This window comes from Rhinopithecus bieti, unplaced genomic scaffold (assembly GCF_001698545.2).
Source record: "Rhinopithecus bieti isolate Rb0 unplaced genomic scaffold, ASM169854v2 scaffold_38631, whole genome shotgun sequence".
NCBI lineage: Eukaryota > Metazoa > Chordata > Mammalia > Primates > Cercopithecidae > Rhinopithecus > Rhinopithecus bieti.
Window position 1 is genome coordinate 1,312,550 of NW_016817145.1, and position 20,338 is coordinate 1,332,887.

Here is a 20,338-nt window from a genome sequence, read left to right on the forward strand (position 1 = left end):
AAAAAAAAAAAAAAAAAAAAAAAAAAAAGAAAAGAAAAGAAAAAAGAAAGATCATGATGATTTTCTCTTACCTTCTCTTCTAAAAGTTTTATAGTTTTAGCTTTTATAGACAGGTCTCTGATCTATTTTGAGTTAATGTTTTATGCAGTGTGAGGTAAGGATCTAATTTCACCTTCACCTTTTTTTTTTTTTTTGCATGTGAATATCCAATTAATCCAGCACCATTTGTCAAAAAATAACTATTCTTTCCCAACCGCCTTGGCAACTCTCTTGAAAATAAGTGAATATATAAAGAACTCTCATAACTCAATAATAAGGAAACAATTAAAAAATGGTTAAAATATTCAAAAGGCCATTTCAACAAAGATGATATATGAATGGCTAATAAGTACATGAAAAATGTTCTCAACATCATTAATCATTAGAGCAATGCAGTTAACCACAAAGAGTACCACTTTGTACCCACCTGCATGGTTATTAAAAGCAGACAACAAGGCCAGGCCTGGTGGCTCATGCCTTGTAACCCCAGCACTTTGGGAGGCTGAGGCAGGAGGATCACTTGAGGCAAGGAGTTCGAGACCAGCCTGACAAACATGGCGAAACCCTGTCTCTAGTAAAAATACACACACAAATTAGCTGGGCATGGTGGTGAGAGCCTGTGGTATCAGCTACTCAGGACGCCGAAGCAGGAGAAATGCTTGAACCCAGGAGGCGGAGGTTGCAATGAGCTAAGATTGCACCACTGCACTCCAGCCTGGGTGTTAGAGCAAGACTCTGTCTCACACACACACACACACACACACACAAAAAAAAGGCAAACAAAAACAGGACAGATGATAACAAAGGTGGTAAGAATGTGGACAAGCTGGAACCCTCATATAGTTCCAATGGAAATGTAAAATGGAGCAGCCTCTTTGGAGAGCAGTTTAAGATAATCACAAATTTACCATATAATTCTGCAATTCTAGTCCCAGGTATCTATCCAAGAGAAATGAAAACATGAGTCACACGTGCATGTAAATGTTCACAGCAGTACTATTCATATTAGCCAAAATGTGAGGCAATCCAAATGTCCATTAACTGTGGATGAATAGGCAAAAGGGCATATCCATAAATGAAATACTGTTCCACAATACAACAAATTACTGATACATGCTACAACACTGATGAATTTCAAAAACATGTTAAGTGAAAGAATCCAGATGTAAAAGACTATAATTTCACTTACATGAAATGTCCAGAAAATGCAAATCTATAGAGACAGAAAGTAGGTTAGGGAATGCCTGGGGTTGGGGGTAGGAGGACTGACTGCAAATGGGCACGAGGAAGAGACTGGAAATCTCTCTTTTGGGGAGACAGAAATGTTCTAAAACTGATTCATGCTGATAGTTGCACAACTCTGTAAATTTACTAACAATCATTAAATTGTACTGTTAAGATCAGTGAATTTTATGATATATAAATTATACCTCAATAAAGCTGTTAACAATAAAGAAAGAAATACATGTAAGAATTGGAGACAGTATGTTTTATGCTTAAGGGTCTCTGAAGACCTTGCTCAGGATCTGCTGCTTATAGGAAATGAAAGTTGGAAAAAAAAAATGTTTATTTTATATGCTTTTACTGGTTAAGAATTACATTCCACTATCAGTAACAGAGATCCACTCAAGAATCCCTAAAATTATCATGAACACACACAGAGATGCTTCTTAACTGTATATATGTATATATATGTGTCTGTGTGTATAGGAAGCTCAGAAGGCAGAAAGTACTCTCATCCTTGCCCTTCCAGAGAGCTTTCCTAGAAACTGTGCAACTTCCCTATCTCATTGGCTAGAATTTAGTCACGTGGCCATATTTTGCTGCAATGCATGAAACATAATTTTCCAAATGGGACTTCGTTACAAAGAATGGAAGAATGGGTATTAGGAGGCAAGCTGGCAATCTTTTCCTCAATGTCAGGGAGCACTCTCTTAATTACATTACTTTGAACAATCAAATACTCTGTGTATAAGGTGGGTAGTAGTAGGGAGAAGACACAAGTCTAAAATAAGCTCAATTAACTCTACAATGCCTACATTTTAGGGATCACTGATAGAACTGGCCTAAAAATAAATGGCAGAGTGTAACTCCTCACTCCATAAGAGTGGGCTGTCCATTGTGTGACTTCTTTTCAGAGTACAGTTCACAAGAGAGAAGTATAGTTCAGAAAAGATTAATTTTTCCATGGAGAAACCTGAGAAATACTACTTCACTTGGTGATCAAAGTCAACCAATAGGCAAAAATCACACCACTAGTATGCAACCTTGATATGACCACCTTGCCTCTGTGATCTTCCTTCCCCAAACCCATAATCCTGGTCTGGTCATGAGAAAAACATTAGACTATTCGAAAACAGGTATCTTCCAAAATATTTGCCTGGTATCCTAAATATTGGTAATGTCATCAAAAACATCCACATCCATTGGGTTGTCTTTTTGTTGTTGAGTTTTAGGAGTTAATTATATTATTTATTGAAGCATAAAATTTTAAAATTTTGATGAAGTCCAATTTATCTAATTGCCAAACTCAAGGTCATGAAAATATCCTTGTGTTCTTCTAAGAATTTTACTTTTAGCTATTCAACTTAGGTCTTTAATCCTTTTTTTTTTTTTTTAAATCAACTTTTAAGTTCCAGGGTAAATGTGCAAGATGTGCAGGTTTGTTACACAGGTAAATGTGTCCCATGGTGGTTTGCTGCACAGATCAACCCATTACCTAGGTATTAGGCCCAGCACGCATTAGCTATTCTCAGGTAGGGATCTAACTTCATTCTTTTACATGTGGATATCCAGTTGTCCCAGCACCATCTGTTGAAGAAATGGTTCTTTCCTATTGAATAGATGTGGACACTCTTGTTGAAAATCAAATGACCACAGACATAATGGTTTATTTCTGGACTTTCTATTCCATTGACCCATATGTCTAACCTTACGCCTGTATTACACTGCTTTGATATATGTAGCTTTGTAGTAAGTTTCAAAGTCAGGAGGAAGTGAGTTCTCTCCTTTTTCAAGATTTTTTGGACTATTCAGGGTACCTTGTAATACCATATAATTTTTAGGATTTACTTTCCTATTTTTCAAAAAAAGGCCATTGGGATTTTGATAGAAATTGCATTGAATCTGTAGACTGCTTTGGGGATTACTGCCATCTTACCAGTATTGTCTTCCAAACCATGAATACAGACTGTCTTTCTGTTTATTTAGGTCTTATTAATTTCTTTTGGCAACAGTTTGTAATTATCAGTATGTAAGTTCTTACATATCCTTGCTTAAATTTATTCCTAAGTGTTTACTGTTTTAGATATTGTAAATAAAATTGCTTTCACAATTTCCCTTTTGGACTGTTCATTGCTAGTATATAGAAATACAACTGATTTTAGTATGTTTTCTATCTTGTAACTCTGCTGATTTTTTTTTTTTTTTTTTTTTTTTTTTTAAAAAAGACAGAGTCTCACTCTGCCACCCAGGCTGAAGTACAGTAATGCAATCTTGGCTCACTGCAGCTTTGACCTCCTGGGCTCAAGCTCTGACCTGCTGCCTCAGCCTCCCAGGGAATAGCTGGGACTACAAGTGTGTGTCACCATGCCCAGTTAATGATTGCATTTTTTTTGTAGAGACAGGGTTTCACCATGTTGTCCAGGCTGGCCTTGAACTCCTGAGCTCAAGTGATCCACCCATGTTGGCCTCCCAAAGTTCTGGGATTACAGGCATGTGCCACCACACCCAACCTGCTGAATTCTTTTATTACCTCTAACAGATTTTTTGTGGATTCTTTAGGATTTCCTACATAAAAAATTAGCCGGGCGTGGTGGTATGCGCCTGTGGTCCCAACTACTCAAGAGGCTGAGGTGGGAGAATTGTTTGAACCCGGAAGGAAGAGGTTGCACTGAGCCGAGATCATGCCACTGCACTCCAGCCTAGGCGACAGAGTGAGACTATGTCTCAAAAAAGGATTTCCTACATATAAAATCATGTCATTTGTAAATAAAGAGAGTTTCACTTTTCCCTTTCTATTCTGAGTTCCTTTTGTTTTTCTTGCCTAAACTGCACTTTTGAGCAACAAATGAGAGATAACATTCAACACGGCAATTTCAGCATGGTTTTCAAACTCTACATAGGAATGTAGCCATAACACTTCTAAAATCTGTAGAAGACATTTCAGGAAGCACTTTAGTCTTTGTACCTAAAATACATGCACCATATAAACATTCCAATGTCAACAGCACTTTAAATTTGCACAGCAATACATGAAAGAACAGATTTTACACTTCTTGTGCTCTGAATTATCTTTGGTATGTTTTAAAATACTTAAGAAATAGAAACAAATTTTAGAGACAGTTTTCACCTTTAGAATTTATTACATAAGCTATACACACAAAATGAAATCCTAGTTATAAAAGATGCATCTAGAAGAATAATTTATAATAAACCAACAAAAATGAGAATGTATATCTCCAGAAATATAGACATATTTAAATGTCCTCAGTGACTGGCACTGCTTTATGCATTACATAAGACAGTATCTACTAATTAAGGTATCAAATTTACCTTAGATAAATTTTAGAAGGTTTTAGAAGGCTTTAAAAACAATATCCAGATAAATCAACAACAAAAATACAGCTCAACTTTGAACTGCATTAAAATCCAGAATCTCTCATTTTAGATGACCATTCCTTATTCCCCTCAAAAGGTTTCCAACAGAAGCTATTTTACAAACTAATTATTAGAATGTCTTCTTCCCACTCTCCCCAAAAGCAAGTATGCATGGAAGTGCATGCTTTTAACCTTAAGAAATGTATTTTGGTATCATTAATATAAAATTATAATATTTATATTTATAAAATTGCATATAAAAGTATCAATAGAATATAACCTAACCACAATTTTAGAAAGATATCAACAGCTTGCAAATATAAAAACTTTGTGCTATTAAAAGGTGTTTAACAAGGTAGTTATTAATACATTTGTTGTGTATATAATTACAAAAGTAAACCAAGAAATATTTAAAATCTTTATTAACCCAAATTAGAATTATAAAATGTTTGTCTCAAAACAATAACTGTGATACTCAAGTACAGAATTGTGGTGCAGCCAGAAGTTGTTCAAGAGCCCTCCCGCAAATCATGACTTGCACTGTGGCTTTTCAGTGAAGACAAGGGAATCTCAAGGCAGATGGCAGGAGGGCATTAAAGAAAACAAAGATGACAAAAAAGATGGGAAGGACACAATGGTTAAGTAAGTTTCTTGTCTGATACAATAAACTATTTTTAAGAAGGATAAAATTAAAAGTGCTTAATACCAACAGAATTTAACGCTGTTAATTACTCTTAAGTGCCATAAAACATTAGTTAACAAAATAACTTTATTAAGAATTGGATAAACTTCAACTATTATTACTATTACTACAGGATCTTGTTCTAGCAAAGTTCCAATATTTATCAGTTATCTTACACATGACATTTATCTTAATATGTACATAAATAAGAAAGTTTAAATACTTTTATTTTACTATTTTAATCTTTTCCTTAAAGATGCAGGGTTTCATACTACATCAATTAGGCGGACATGACAAAAATGACTTAAATAGGAACTGAATATAAAGAATACTCGATACCATGACATCATCATCTGGAACAACTGAAGTTTTCTACCTCTTGCTCCATTTTCTAGATAAAGGGGAGGAAGAGCAAATAGTAAGTTTCAATATGGAATAAGCTAAAGAAACATTTCATTACTTTTTTTTTCAGTAAACAACCTTAAGAATATTAATAGTCATGTATATATTTGATAGTGAAAATAAACATTCAGTTCAATATTTAAGACTGCCACATAAACTGATTTTACCTGTAGGACTTCATTATTTAAATAACTTTGAAATGAGTCTGGGGTGCATTCATCTTATGTTAAATTCAAATAGTATTCATCAAGGTACTAATGTAGTTAAAGAGTTTAGTATTTTACACTTTGTAAATATCAATATTATATATATTATACTACATAGTATACTTTAGTAGGTATACTAAATACTATATATATACTAATGGGTATCAGTTTTATATTCTGTAGTTACCAATAATATGCATAGGTAAGTAATATCTTTTTTTTTTTAATTTAGCACTCTATCTGGTGAAATGATCTGTTATTAAAAATAATAAGGCCAGGCATGGTGGCTCCTGCCTGTTAATGCCAGCACTTTGAGAGGCTGAGGCGGGAGGACTGCTTGAAGCTAGGAATTTGGGACCATCCTAGGCAACATAGCAAAACCTCCATCTCTATAAGAAATTTAAAAATTAGCCCAGTGTGGTGGCGCTTGCCTATAATCTCAGCTACTTGGAAAGCTGAGGCAGGATTGCCTGAGCTCAGGTGTTCCAGGTTATAGTGAGCTATGTTCTTGCCACTGAACTCCAGCCTGGGTGACAGAGAAAGATCCTGTCTCAAAAATAAATAATGCTATAATTAACACTCTAATACCTACTATAAAGGAAGATTAAGTACACAAGTCTTTTTTTTTAAAGACAGAGTCTTACTCTGTTGTCCAGGCTGGAGTGCAGTGGCTTGATCTCGGCTCACTGCAACCTCTGCCTCCCAGGTTCGAGTGATTCTCATGCCTCAGCCACCCAAGTAGCTAGGACTATGGGTGCACGCCACCACATCTGGCTAATTTTTGTTGTTTTAGTAGATGGGGTTTCACCATGTTGGCCAGGCTAGTCTTGAACTCCTGGGCTCAAGCAATCCATTCGCCTTGGCTTCCCAAAGTGCTAGGATTACAGGCATGAGCCACTGTGCCTGGCTGACAAGTCTTAAAAGAAGCTATTATTCTTCATTAATACACACACACAAAAAGGGTATTCATAATTTATGTTCCACTATTTATTAAAGACACAAACTATTGGCTGGGTGTAGTGGCTGATGTTTGTAATTCCAGTACTTTGGGATGCTGAGGCGGGTGGATGGCTTGAGCTCAGGAGCTCAAGATCAGAGTGGGTGACACAGCAAAACCTTATCTCTACAAAAAACACAAAAATTAGCTGGGCATGATGGCAGGCGCCTGTGGTCCCAGCTACTTAGGAGGCTGAGGCAGGAGGATTGCTTGAACCCAGGAGGTGGAGGTTGCAGTGAGTTGAGATCACACCACTGCACTCCAGCCTGGGAGACAGAGACCCTGTCTCTAAATAAATAAACAAATACACAAACTAAGTCCTAGATTGGAAAAATACTAAACTCATTTGCATTTAGAAATAATGCATAATCCACATATTAAAAATGATCTTTATGGAATGGGACATCAATTTTGGAAATAGAAAGATGGTCTTTAAGTTCTTACAATCAGTTTCTTACACATTAAATAAAGCCTCAACAATCCTACATAAGTGATATATTAATGTGACCATAAGAGCATTTGTAAAAAGTTTCCACTCAAGAGTTTACCTCAATAAGTGATGTTTTATCATAGTCTTTGCGATGCCGATAAATACACTGGCTGATTACTGCATATAAATTTTCCAACTGAAATATGTTGTAGTTTCGACTTTTTTTAACAACAGTCTTCAAAAGATTCTAAAAGAAAATATGAGTGTCAATATGTGTGAGAGAGAAACTTCCTCAAACAAGATACTTAATTTAGAAGGTTTGGGGAATTATTAAAAGCCTGACAGAGGGCAGACCAAGTCATCTGATGACACAGGGCAGCCTCTGGCAGTGGCTCTGACATTTAAATGTACTTAAATCTATCTATAATCCTGGCCTTGACCTTGAGTAACTCCTAGTCTAAAAACTAGAGCTGAGGGGATTGCCAATTCTAAGTCTAGCCATAAGCATCTACAAATTAAAAACTAACCTCAATTTAGATTAACAGGAGAAAAGCAAAGCTTTTTTGCAGGAGATTTTATGATAGTATAAGTACATTTTAACTAATTTTATTATGTGAAACTAAAAAAGATACTACATAAATGGTGAACTACCTCACCACTTCAGGGTTCTTATATAAAAAGGATTTCCATCTGCTAAGTGTTTTTTTCTCATGACTAAAATGGTGGACTTACTGGATTTCTGTAATTCTTCAAGTCTGGCCCTACCAGAATATGCTGCCATTACCTCATAACTAACAAAAACACACCATTATAGTTAAGTAACAACCAACTAAAATGGCTACAGGTAATGGTCATAAAAACAATGTATGGGACCAATACATTGTTAAAAACTGCAATTTAATACATTAATTAGTCACCTCCAACTACATCTTTTATGCAAATTATTCTATAGCAAGTATATCCTCTGATAAAAGGCCATTATTTATTGCATGCCTAATGGATATACTGTACTATTACATAGTCCATTTTGATGGGTTATATTATCAGAAAAAGTAAAAATTGAAATAGTCTCAGTAATGAATTGACTCTGAATGACATACATGTATACTGAGCAGAACAAAGCTGTAAAATTTATAACAATTAAGTAGAATAGTAATTGCTACTCTTAACCCCAAACAACGTAACACGGTGAACTTACACACAAGTTCCTGTTTCAGCACTAGGAATACCATTTTACTGTCATGAGATTTATATGGACTTTCAGTTCCACACATACTTTTAACAGAGTTTTCAGAAAGACTACAGTTTTTTGAGAGAAACTACTCCAGGAATATTGCTGCTTCCTTCTCTAAGAAGTGTAGACATTGAGTTCTTATTAGCTCTGCTACTTTCAAGAGAAAGGCTTTCCTAAGTTCATTAGTACTAACAGGTTCACTTTGTACTTAAACAGGGCAGACTTCCCTCTAAAATGCCAAAACTCTTATCTGTATTACAAATAATGTATCTTTGATAAATGTATAATGTTCTCAGACTTGAAATGTGGCCAAAATAAAACAGGTAAATTGGAATTGAGGTGCAAAATGTTTTTACTTTTGAAGGAAAAGGGCAAGAAATCAATCTTATTTCAAATATGTTAAGGCAACTGTAACACATCCAAGTTGTTGGTTGAGGAGATAAGACTGTTGTTTAGGTGTGTCAGGGTGTGGAGTTCCAGATGTAGGATCACCCTTACAGAGGTGATGGCTATTCCAAAAGTAAAGAATAACAGAGCAAATGATCAGAAAAACCGTGAGACGCTTACAAAAGTAGTTGAAGGCAAGGATGATTTAAGGACACAATAGTTTAGGAAGAAGACTTATCTATAGTGTCAACTGTTACAGATATGGCAAGAAGAGTTCAGTTTAACAAAGGCAAGTATTGGCTGGGCGCGGTGGCTCAAGCCTGTAATCCCAGTACTTTGGGAGGCCAAGACGGGCGGATCACAAGGTCAGGAGATCGAGACTATCCTGGCTAACACAGTGAAACCCCGTCTCTACTGAAAAATGCAAAAAAAAAAACTAGCCGGGCGTGGTGGCGGGCGTCTGTAGTCCCAGCTACTCGGGAGGCTGAGGCAGGAGAATGGCGTGAACCCGGGAGGCAGAGCTTGCAGTGAGCTGAGATCCGGCCACTGCACTCCAGCCTGGGTGACACAGCGAGACTCCGAAAAAAAAAAAAAAAAAAAAAAAAAACCCAAAAAACCAACAAAAAAACAAAGGCAAGTATTATTAGCTATTAGGATGTCATTTTATTACAGTGCTTAGGTTGAAAATTGAATTTAGGGGACTAGGCAGGGGAAAAGAATGAGCAACAGGTAACATGGCAGCTATAAGAATCACTTAGCTATTTTATTTTCCCTTTGATTCCTACCACGGATCCTTGGATATAATTCTTAATTTTGGGCCAGGCATGGTGGCTCATGCCTATAATCCTAGCACTTTGGGAGGCTGAGGTGGGAGGATTACTTGAGCTCAGGAGTTCAAGACCAAACTGGGCAACATAGTGAGACTTTGTCTTTTTTTTTTAAGAAATAAAAATCTATTTTATATTAAAAAATAATAGTAATAATTCTTTTCTTTTTTAGATAGAGTTTTGCTCTTGTCACCCAGCTGGAGTGCAGTGGCACGATCTTGGCTCACTGCAACCTCCGCCTCCGGTTTCAAGTGATTCTCCTGCCTCAGCCTCCCCAGTAGCTGGGAATACAGGTGCCCACCACCACACCCAACTAATTTTTTATTTTATTTTATCTATTATTTATTTGTTCATTTTGAGACAGAGTCTCACTCTGTCACCCAGGCTGGAGTGCAGTGGTGCGATCTCGGCTTACTGTAAGCTCCACCTCCTGGGTTCATGCCATTCTCCTGCCTCAGCCTCCTGAGTAGCTGGGACTACAGGCGCCTGCTACCATGCCCGGCTAATTTTGTTTTTGTACTTTATTAGTAGAGATGGGTGGGACTGCAGGCACGAGTCACTACGCCCAGCCTAATTTTTTATTTTTAGTAAAAACAGGGTTTCGCACTGTTGGCCAGGCTGGTCTTGAACTCCTGACCTCAGGTGATCCGCCCACCTCGGCCTCCCAAAATGCTGGGGTTACAGGCGTGAGCCACCGCGCCTGACCTATTCTTAATTTGGAACAGGGGAAGGAGCAGAACAGTAAAGGGAAGCTTGAAGGAAAAAACGTTTTACTTTTTCATGTAAATCCCATGTAGCCAGAATGCTACTAGTCACAAGCCAGTGTTTGGGGATTACTAATCTGCAGAGTAAAAGCATTATGATTTCAATTTACATACTTTTAATCGCTCATGATCCACAACAAGTGAGGGTGTCGGCTGAGAAAGAATTGCCAAAGCCTTTTCAACACTGATGAGCTGCTGCTGTTCTACCTGGGAACGTCTAGCTCGAGTCATTCGCAGAACACACATTTCTAGAATGAAAAATCAAATAATTATTATTTGGTCCATACATATGATGCCTAAAATAAATAATAATAATAGGCAGATTAAACAGGGCATGTTTACTAAGGACATAAACAGCAATTCTGGCTTATTAACTCATTCTGTTGTAAGATTGAGATACCGCCACTCATACACTCAAAAATTAAGGACAGTTTGAGACGTGTGTTTCATACTGAGTATTTGTAGGGGAGTCTCAACAGGTTAGAATGTCTTCTACTTGGGCACAAGACACATAGAACTGAAAAGCTAGAAGGGACCTCAATAATCTAGAACAGGGGTTGTAAATACCATCCATGGTCAAAATCTGGCCTATCACTGTAAATTAAGTTTTATTAGAACACAGCCTGCCTGTAATTCCAGCACTTTGGGAGGCCGAGGCAGGTGAATCCCTTGAGTCCAGGAGTTCAAGACCAGCCTGGGCAACATGGAAAAACCTCGTCTCTTTAAAAAAAAAAAAAAAAATTAGCTGCGCATGGTGGTACATGCCTATAGTCCTAGCTGCTTGGGAGGCTGAGGTTGGAGGATTGTTTGAGCCCAAGAGGCAGAAGTTGCAGTGAGCAGAGATCATGCCACTGAAATCCAGCCTGGATGACAGAGGAAGACTCTGTCTCAAAACAAACCAACCAACCCAGCCACATCAATTGGATCTACTGTCAATGTAGTTTTCCCAGCAGGGTTGAGTAGTTGTCACAGAGACCAAGATTGTATGGGCCCCTGTGTAGGCTAAAGTATTTAACTATCTGGCATTTGGTTCTTTAAATAAGAGTCTGCTGATCCATGACTTAGAACAATACACTCAACGATAAATGAGAAAAATAAGGCTAGGAGAGGTAAAGAGACTTTTCTTTCTTTCTTTCTTTTTTTTTTTGAGATGGAGTCTTTTTTGTCACCCAGGTTGGAGTGCAGTGGCATGATCTCGGCTCACTGCAACCTCTGCCTCCGCCTCCCGGGTTCAAGCGATTCTCCTGCCTCAGCCTCCGGTGCAGCTGGAACTACAGGCGTGTACTACCATGCCCAGCTAATTTTTGTATTTTTAGTAGAGACGGGGTTTCACCATATTGGCCAGGCTGGTCTCGAACTCCTGACCTCGTGATCCATCCACCTCAGCCTCCCAAAGGGCTGGGATTACAGGCGTGAGCTACCGTGCCCGGCTGTGAAGATACTTTTCTAAGGATATACGTCTAATTGTTGTGAGAGCCAGGATAAGAACCCAGATTTCTTGATATCTAAGCAAGTACCTGTACCGCTAAATAGTATTCTTGTTAAAAAGAAAACGATACAAGAAAAATAAAGCAAATCTGATTCAAACCAAAACATATTATACAGCCAGAAGATTAACATTTAAAATATTCACACTAGAAAGTATATCCTAGACTACTACTGCTAGTTACTCAAATACACTTAGAACTCATGTCAAAGAAGCCCTTGCAAAAGGCTTGCATTCAGTGTATCAGTCACTGGGAAAAAAAAAAAGTCCATTAACTTAGTCAATGCTTATTTTGACCAAAATAAATTTTGGCCCCACTATCCACTATTTTGCTTTGTATGATTTTTTTTTTTTTTTTAGTAGAGACGGGGTTTCACCGTGTTACCCAGGATGCTCTCGATCTCCTGACCTCGTGATCCACCCGTCTCGGCCTCCCAAAGTGCTAGGATTACAGGCTTGAGCCACCGTGCCCGGCCTGCTTTGTATGATTAAATAATGTTTGGCTTTTCTAAAATCCAAACAAACCTACTGTCAAGGGTTCCAGAAGATTCAAATGAGGACAATTCTAAATAGAAAATTTGCGGAGCAGGATCCGTGGAATAAATATAAAAAATCTTGAACTTAACCTACAATAAGGGTTATAGAAAAATGATCAGGGTGGGTAAGAGTTTTTCATGCCACTCAGCAAGAATCATAGCAGACTCTTATTTTGCTTAAAAATGAAAGGGTATCATATGCTTTAGTTTGTTACATTTAATCTTCAAAATATCTCATTACCAAGCAACTGTCTATCTGCCCCAATTTTGCAGATGAGCAAACAGACTAACAAGTTAAGTATCTTGCCAAAGGTCACAAGCTACTAAGTAGTGAATTGGAGGCTCAAATCTAGGTCTGTTTGATGCCACAGCTTGTAACTATCCTTACTAGCTCAATAGTAAACATACTGCTATTGTTTTCTAATTAACTAACATCTGTGCTCTGAAAGGCAAGCAAAAAGCAACAAACTAAGATGCAATTCATTGTTTAGAAACTTTGAAATATCTTTTAAAATTAGTAAATTATTTTAATTGAAAAAGATGTACCTTTTCCTTCATTTTCATCAGAAATATGTATTATCTGAGAGCTAGAAGCATCTCCATTGCAAGCAGTCTTCTCTCTCCTTAATTCTGTACATGCTGTAGTCTTCCTAGAGTCTTCAAGCTCATTCTCGATATTACAAGTATTTGAATTATTTCTCAATTCCAGTTTGCTTTCAGAGGCATTTTGCTGCTTTTCGTTTTCTTCCACTGAAGACTCTCCTGTGTTTCCGGTCTCATTATGATCTACACTTGTGTCTTGAGTTTCCTCTGTATCACTCTCAATTTTGTGATCCATGGCATTCTGGCTATCATCCTTTGCCTGTGAAATCCTCCTTCGCTTTCTTATGGTGCCTAAGTACCATTTTGACTTTTTGCGAATTTTCCTCTTCAACTGAGCTTCAAGAAATTTAAAGAAAAATGATGAAAGAACATTCAACCATTTTCTAAAATTCAAAGAGTGAAAAACCCTGATATATGAAAGGATAAATAGTGAGAAACCACAGTAGTTTTGTATGGTTAAAATACAGAAACAAGAATAGAGCATACTGTGAGAAGGTGGAGGAAGTGGGTAAGGCCCAGATCATAAAATGGTAAAAATTATTTTATCTTGAATACTTTTAATCTTGAATAATTTTAAGGAACGTACTGACATGATCTGTCTGATGCATATTTTGCAAACATTACTTTGGCAGCAGTATGAGAAATGGACTGGAAGAAGGGCCAAACTTGAAATAGGCTACACTTATTGAGTGAGCATTTATCATATACTAGAAACTATCTTACTACATTGCCTAGACTGGAGTGCAATGGCTACACACAAGCACAGTCATGGCGCACTACAACCCCAAACTCCTGGGCTCAAGCAATCCTCCTACCTCAGCCACCTGAGTAGCTACAACTACAGGCGTAACCCACTGCACCAAGCATATACTAGGAATTCTTCTAAGTCCCTTATGTATGCTTGCTCATTAAAATTTCACTTTAACCAGGCCAGGCATGGCGGCTCACGCCTGTAATCCCAGCACTTTGGGAGGCTGAGGCGGGCGGATCATGAGGTCAGATCGAGACCATCCTGGCTAACACGGTGAAACCCCATCGCTACTAAAAATACAAAAAAATTTGCTGGGCATGGTAGCGGGTGCCTGTAGTCCCAGCTACTCGCAGGAGAATGGTGTGAACCCGGGAGGCGGAGCTTGCAGCGAGTTGAGATCATGTCACTGCACTCCAGCCTGGGCAACAGAGCGAGACTCTGTCTCAAAAACAAAAACAAAAGTTTCACTTTAACCCAATGAAGTTTGCTACCATTATCATCGTCAGTTTATAGATGAAGAAACTAAGGTACAGAGAGGTTAAATATTCTGTCTAGACTAGATGCAGTATAACCACACAGCAGAAGTCCTGGAAAGAAGTGGTAAAACTTTTAGGTAGTAGAAGTGACAAAGGACAATGAAAGATTATCTTTCTCCCCAGTCGTTTTTTTCCTTTACTTCTTTCTTTCCTTTTTTGAGACGGGGTCTTGCTCTGTCACCCAGGCTGGAGTGCTGTGGCATAATCAATAGCTCACTGCAGCCTTGAACTCCTGGGCTTAAGCAATCATCCTGCCTCAGTCTCCCAAGAAGGTAGGGCTACAAATGTGTGCCACCATGCCTGGCGAGTGTTTTGTTTGTTTGGCTTTTTAGAGATGGGGTCTTGCTCTGTTGCCCAGGCTGGTCTTAAACTCCTTGCCTCAAGCAATCCTACCACCTTGGCCTCCCAAAGTGCTGGGATTGCAGACACGAGCCACAGTGCCTGGCCTCTGTCCAGTGATTTTCTTAATGGTGTCTGGGAGCTTGTCTGCTGCCTCTTGGTTGTCAGAAGCTGCTTCTCTTGTTATCTTGATTTCTTTTTTTTTTGTTGAGATGGAGTCTCACTCCGTCCCCCAGGCTGGAGTGCTGTGGCGCAATCTCAGCTCACTGCAAGCTCCAGCTCCCGGGTTCACGCCATTCTTCTGCCTCACCCTCCCAAGTAGCTGTACTATAGGTGCCCACCACCATGCCTGGCTAATTTTTTGTATTTTTAGTAGCGATGGGGTTTCACCGTGTTAGCCAGGATGGTCTCGATCACCTGACCTCGTGATTCGCCCACCTTGGCCTCCCAAACCGCTGGGATTACAGGCGTGAGCCACCGCGACTGGCCCTATCTTGATATTTTTAAAGCCAAACCTTTCTAAAATTATCAAACCATCTTTTGCTGGCATTAAATTCCTTCTGCTTTGTCATATAATGACTTCATTTCTTCTAGAATTGTATTAGAATCTACAGGTATGCCTTCCTTTCTTATAGCAATCTTGCATCCGGATAAAAGCTGCATTTTCAGTATCAGACAAAAGGTATTTCACAAAAAGTACAAAGTTTTTGCATCTGCTAGTGTAGCTGCAACAACAGCTTCACAAATTTCCTTCTTTTCTTTCTTTATTTTTTGAGACAGTCTTGCTCTATTGCCCAGGCTGGAAGGCAGTGGCGTGATCTCGGCTCACTGCAACCTCCGCCCCGCCGGGTTCAAGCAATTCTCTTGCCTCAGTCCCCCGAGGAGTTGAGATTACAGGAGGAGCTGGGATTACAACAGGTGCGCACCACCATGCCCAGTTAGTTATTGTATTTTTAGTAGAGACGGGGTTTCACCATGTTGGTCAGGCTGGTCTTGAGCTCCTGACCTCAGGCGATCTGCCCACCTTGACCTCCCAAAGTGCTGGGATTACATGTGTGAGCCACTGCAAGCAGTATTCTTTTCTTTCTTTTGAGACAAGGGTCTCGCTTCGTTAGCCAGGCTGCAGTGCAGTGATGCAATCTGGCTCACTGCAAACTCCACCTCTTGGGTTCAAGTGATTCTTGTGCCTCAGCCTCCCTAGTGGCTGGGATTACAGGCACTCTCTACCACACCTGGCTAATTTTTTTAATTTGTAGTAGAGACGGGGTTTCATCATGTTGACCGGGCTTGTCTCAAATTCTTGACCTCAAGTGATCCACCCGCCTCAGCCTCCCAAAGTGCTGGGTTTACAGGCGTGAGCCACCACGCCTGGCTCTTTATTATTATTACTGTTGTTTTCAATGGTCCTTACACTGGATTCATTTGTCTTGAAAGGGCAGGATACTAGAGCTGCAGACCTCAATCTATGGCATGTATCAAGCAATTCAACTTTATCTTAGAAAGTTATGACTTTCTCTGCTTCTCGGGAGCACTTCCAGCATTACTAGTGGCACCTCCTATGTGTCCTATGGTGTTACTCAAGGTTTTTTGTACTATGCTAAACACAATAAAAAATACTTGAGAACTGCAAATCACTTTCTATTGCAATAAGCAATTTACTGGAGAGGCCAACTGCTCACCACATCACACATCGTTTTAAGTAGATATTCACGAAACTTGAGCTCACCACACAGCAACAGGAGGTAGCTCCGAAATTATGGTAGTACAGTTATTTACTACAGTTAATTTTATGCAGTTGTGATTTATTTATCTCTTATTTTTTTGAGACAGAGTCTCGCTCTGTTGCTCAGGCAGGAGTGCAGTGGTGCGATCTCAGCTCACTGCAAGCTCCGCCTCCCGGGTTCACGCCATTCTCCTGCCTCAGCCTCCCAAGTAGCTGGGACTACAGGCGCCCGCCACCATGCCCGGCTAATTTTTTGGATTTTTAGTAGAGATGGGGTTTCACTGTATTAGCCAGGGTGGTCTTGATCTCCTGACCTCGTGATCTGCCTGCCTTGGCCTCCCAAAGCGCTGGGATTACAGGCGTGAGCCACTGCCCCCGACCTAGTTGTCATTTAATACTGAATCTTTACATTTGTTTACATTTCTCTTGACCGCAAATGGTGCTATGTACGATCTGTGTTTGTGTGTTAAGTTTTGATAAATGTTAACTTTTAAAAATAGACTTGTGTATATTTTATAGTGGTAAGTGATAAAATAGACTACTGTCTATACATATTGTATGCATCTGTGACATACCTAATTTTTTCACTATTTCTAGGCTATGCAATTCAATCTGCAAGTTTTTTCAAACTGTTGCAAAGTCCAAAAGCATTTCCAAGGTATTTATTGAAAAAAATCCACACATATGTGGACCTGTGCACCTCAAACTCGTATTATTCAAGGGTCAATTGTACTCAGAACATAAACATGAAATGAATATCCACAAACAGAAGAAACTCACATAATCGGCACCCAGATTGAGAAACAGAATATATACTAACATTCCAAATCACCCTTATTCTAATTCTAGTCATAATATCCTAAAAGGTAAACAGTATCCTGATTTATAACAGCATGGATTAGTTTTGCCCATTTTTGACTTCATATATAAATTTTATGTCACATGTGAATGTATCTAGGATTCACTCAACATTGGGAGGTTCATCTATGCTGTTGTATATAGTTAACGTTTAAGGATTCTCATTGTATAATAATTCATATCTTTCCATTCTACTGGTAACGGGCATTTGAGCTACTCCCAGTGTTGAACCATGACTTTTAATAGCAAAACTGCAACCACTTTTGTACCAACCTAATATTATGAATACTGCTTCTTTGAATATTCTTGTACATGTTTTTTGGTGGATACAAAATATGTAATCCTGTTGGGTAATCTATCAAACGATTGTTTTAAGGGAGCCAATTTCCATGTCATTAATTTCCACACATATATATTCTTACTTAAAGTTGATTTGACTGTCAGCATTCTGGTACTGAAGGCCTCTTGCTAATTTTCTTCTCTTATCTTTCCTTTCCTAGCTGCCTCCTCCCATTTCTTCAAAAGAAGGGTTTACTCTTTCTCTATCTCAAATCAGTTACCCGAGGATGGACAAACTTGCAATAGAAGGTTCTAACACCAGCAAACACCGCTAACCCTAACCTTAACACGCACACAGAGATCTAAAAAGGTAGTGAGGAATGGCCAGGCGCGGTGGCTCACGCCTGTAATCCAAGCACTTTGGGAGGCTGAGGCAGGCAGATCATGAGATCATGAGATCGAGACCATCCTGGCTAACATGGTGAAAACCCATCTAAAAAAAAAAAATTAGCCAGGCTTGGTGGCAGGCACCTATAGTCGCAGCTACTTGGGAGGCTGAGGCAGGAACCCGGGACGCAGCGGTTGCAGTGAGCCGAGATTGCGCCACCGCACTCCAGCCTGAGTGACAGAGCGAGACTCTGTCTCAAAAAAAAAAAAAAAAGTAGTGAGGAATTACAGTGCCAAAATCTGGGAAAACAAATGAATAACAGAGGCTAAGAAGCTGAGCAGAGTCTGACAATGGGGCTTAAAGAACAAAAATTGGAATTAAAAGTCTGCCAAGGAAGGCAGGCCTCAGAAAACCCTACAGGCTTTGAATTGGTAATCTCTGGAGTTACCTCTTAAGAATAAGGGAGAGTAGGAAATAGACCAGAATTTACAGACATCAGTTTCAAACCCAGTTAGTCCACAATTAGATGGTGACTTTTGGGTTGCAAGTGGTACATTATAAACTTGGATTTATTTCAAGAATGCAAAGTTGTCTTAATAGTAAGAAAATCAATGTAATTCATTGCTTTAACACAAATAAAGGAAAATAAGGGAGAAAGTGAATGGCATTAGTAAAGAATAAAGTTATAATTTCATAAATGAAAACTACTCGAGTACTTACCAGGAGTGCTGCAAGCCATGGGAGTACTTGGTGTCTTTAGCTTTTCATTCTGCTCTGGGTCTGATCTTTTGTCACCAGCAAGAGTGGAACTTTGCTTTGGCATCACATGGTAGTAAGATGGGGCATATTTGGAGGAGCTACAACCTTATAAATAGATATGTGGGATGTCAAAAGGATTTCCAGATTTCAAAATTACATGAAGGATTAACTAAAAGTACAAAATACATCTGAAGCATCCTTTTCATATGCTTCTGAAATTCATATATTCTGAAATTCATTCATAATATTAGGTTGGTACAAATCAACCAAATCACTTTCCTACCTCTTTTCTTTCTAGATTCCTGAATTTCTTCACAGAGCTGCTCAAAGTCTTCATCAAGTTCTTCTTTAATTATGGCATAGGCAGTATCTCTTAAAGCACAGGCTCTATGCCTAATAAGACGATCTATGAAGTGAATAAAATTGTAAGTTTTAATTTCCCCTTTCAATAATATAACAAAAATAAACTCAGCATATTGGGCTAAGATAGTAGTAGCTCTTACAATTCCTTTTTGTCCTATTCTGTTTCTGGTGCTAATCTAATGTTCTGGACATCGGATTCAATACAGCAGACTAAACCCAAACAATTTTACTCTCTGTCCTGTTTAGATCCCTTTGAAATATCAGAAAAAAAAAAAAATTCAATCAATAGCAAGAAATCAAACAATAACAAAAATTAAAAGAGAAGGCTATCAGTGTCATTAGTGAACAAGGAATGTGAAAGAATTTTGCAAGAGGTATATAGAGGTTGTTATTGCATTGACAAAGAAACTAGACAAAGACAATGAAAAAGCAACCCTCCACAGGAAACACTGGGAAAATCCTAAGCTCAGAATACTACAAACTGGAATATGATTTGAGGCAGAAGACGGAATAAGTGAATGCAGGATTGCTTGAGCCACATCAATACTCCTCAAAGGACAAGAGCCTGCAAAATTCACTCCCAGGTTATACAGTATATTACATGCAGAATGTTGAAGTGGGCTTTCTAAAATGGCATTTGGGCCTGAAGAAAGTCAGGGCAAGGTCTAAGTAGTGATTCCTGAACCCAGCAGCATCAGTGTCACAGGGAAACTCACTGGAAATGCAAATTCTCAGGGTCCACACCTACAGAATCAGAAACCCTAGAGATGGGATCCAGTGATCCATATTTTATGAAGTCCTTTAGGAGACTTGTGATGTCCACTAACATTTGACACCACTAGCCTGAAGTAATTTTAGACTGCCACAATAGACAGAAAGGGAGCAGCAGCAGCAGCATGACTGAAGGCCCTCTGCCTCCAGGGTACCTCGTTCCTTCTTCCTAGGTACAATGGAGTGTTCCTCATCTTGTTAGTCTGTTTCCCACTGGTTAACTCCAGAACTCTGAACTACAGGGATATGCCTAGGGAAGGTAAGCTAGAGGACTGCGAGGGAAAGAATAGTAAGCTTTTCAATTGTTGAAAACATTTTCAGTAGTTTCCTATACTAATCAATCTATCTAACAAGAAGCACCAATTTAAAACAGAAAGCC

At 38.8% G+C, this 20,338-nt stretch overlaps 1 protein-coding gene and 1 long non-coding RNA gene across 2 annotated transcripts in view; one reads left to right on the forward strand and one right to left on the reverse strand.

Moving 5' to 3' along the window:
* LOC108517774 (uncharacterized) overlaps positions 1-19,307 on the forward strand; it is a 21,949-nt gene extending 2,642 nt beyond the window's left edge. Inside the window, exons 2-3 of the long non-coding RNA XR_001882205.1 lie at positions 5,577-5,738; positions 19,124-19,307. This is a non-coding gene — a long non-coding RNA (uncharacterized LOC108517774). The remainder of the gene's footprint in view (positions 1-5,576; positions 5,739-19,123) is intronic.
* Positions 4,378-20,338, reverse strand: part of ATAD2 (ATPase family AAA domain containing 2) — an 83,469-nt gene continuing 67,508 nt past the window's right edge. The window contains exons 23-28 of the mRNA XM_017855876.1: positions 19,109-19,231; positions 18,787-18,930; positions 13,136-13,528; positions 10,682-10,815; positions 7,474-7,602; positions 4,378-5,711 (exon numbers count right to left, since the gene is read on the reverse strand). Of these exons, the coding sequence (XP_017711365.1) occupies positions 5,670-5,711; positions 7,474-7,602; positions 10,682-10,815; positions 13,136-13,528; positions 18,787-18,930; positions 19,109-19,231 (965 nt within the window). The 3' untranslated portion in view covers positions 4,378-5,669. The remainder of the gene's footprint in view (positions 5,712-7,473; positions 7,603-10,681; positions 10,816-13,135; positions 13,529-18,786; positions 18,931-19,108; positions 19,232-20,338) is intronic.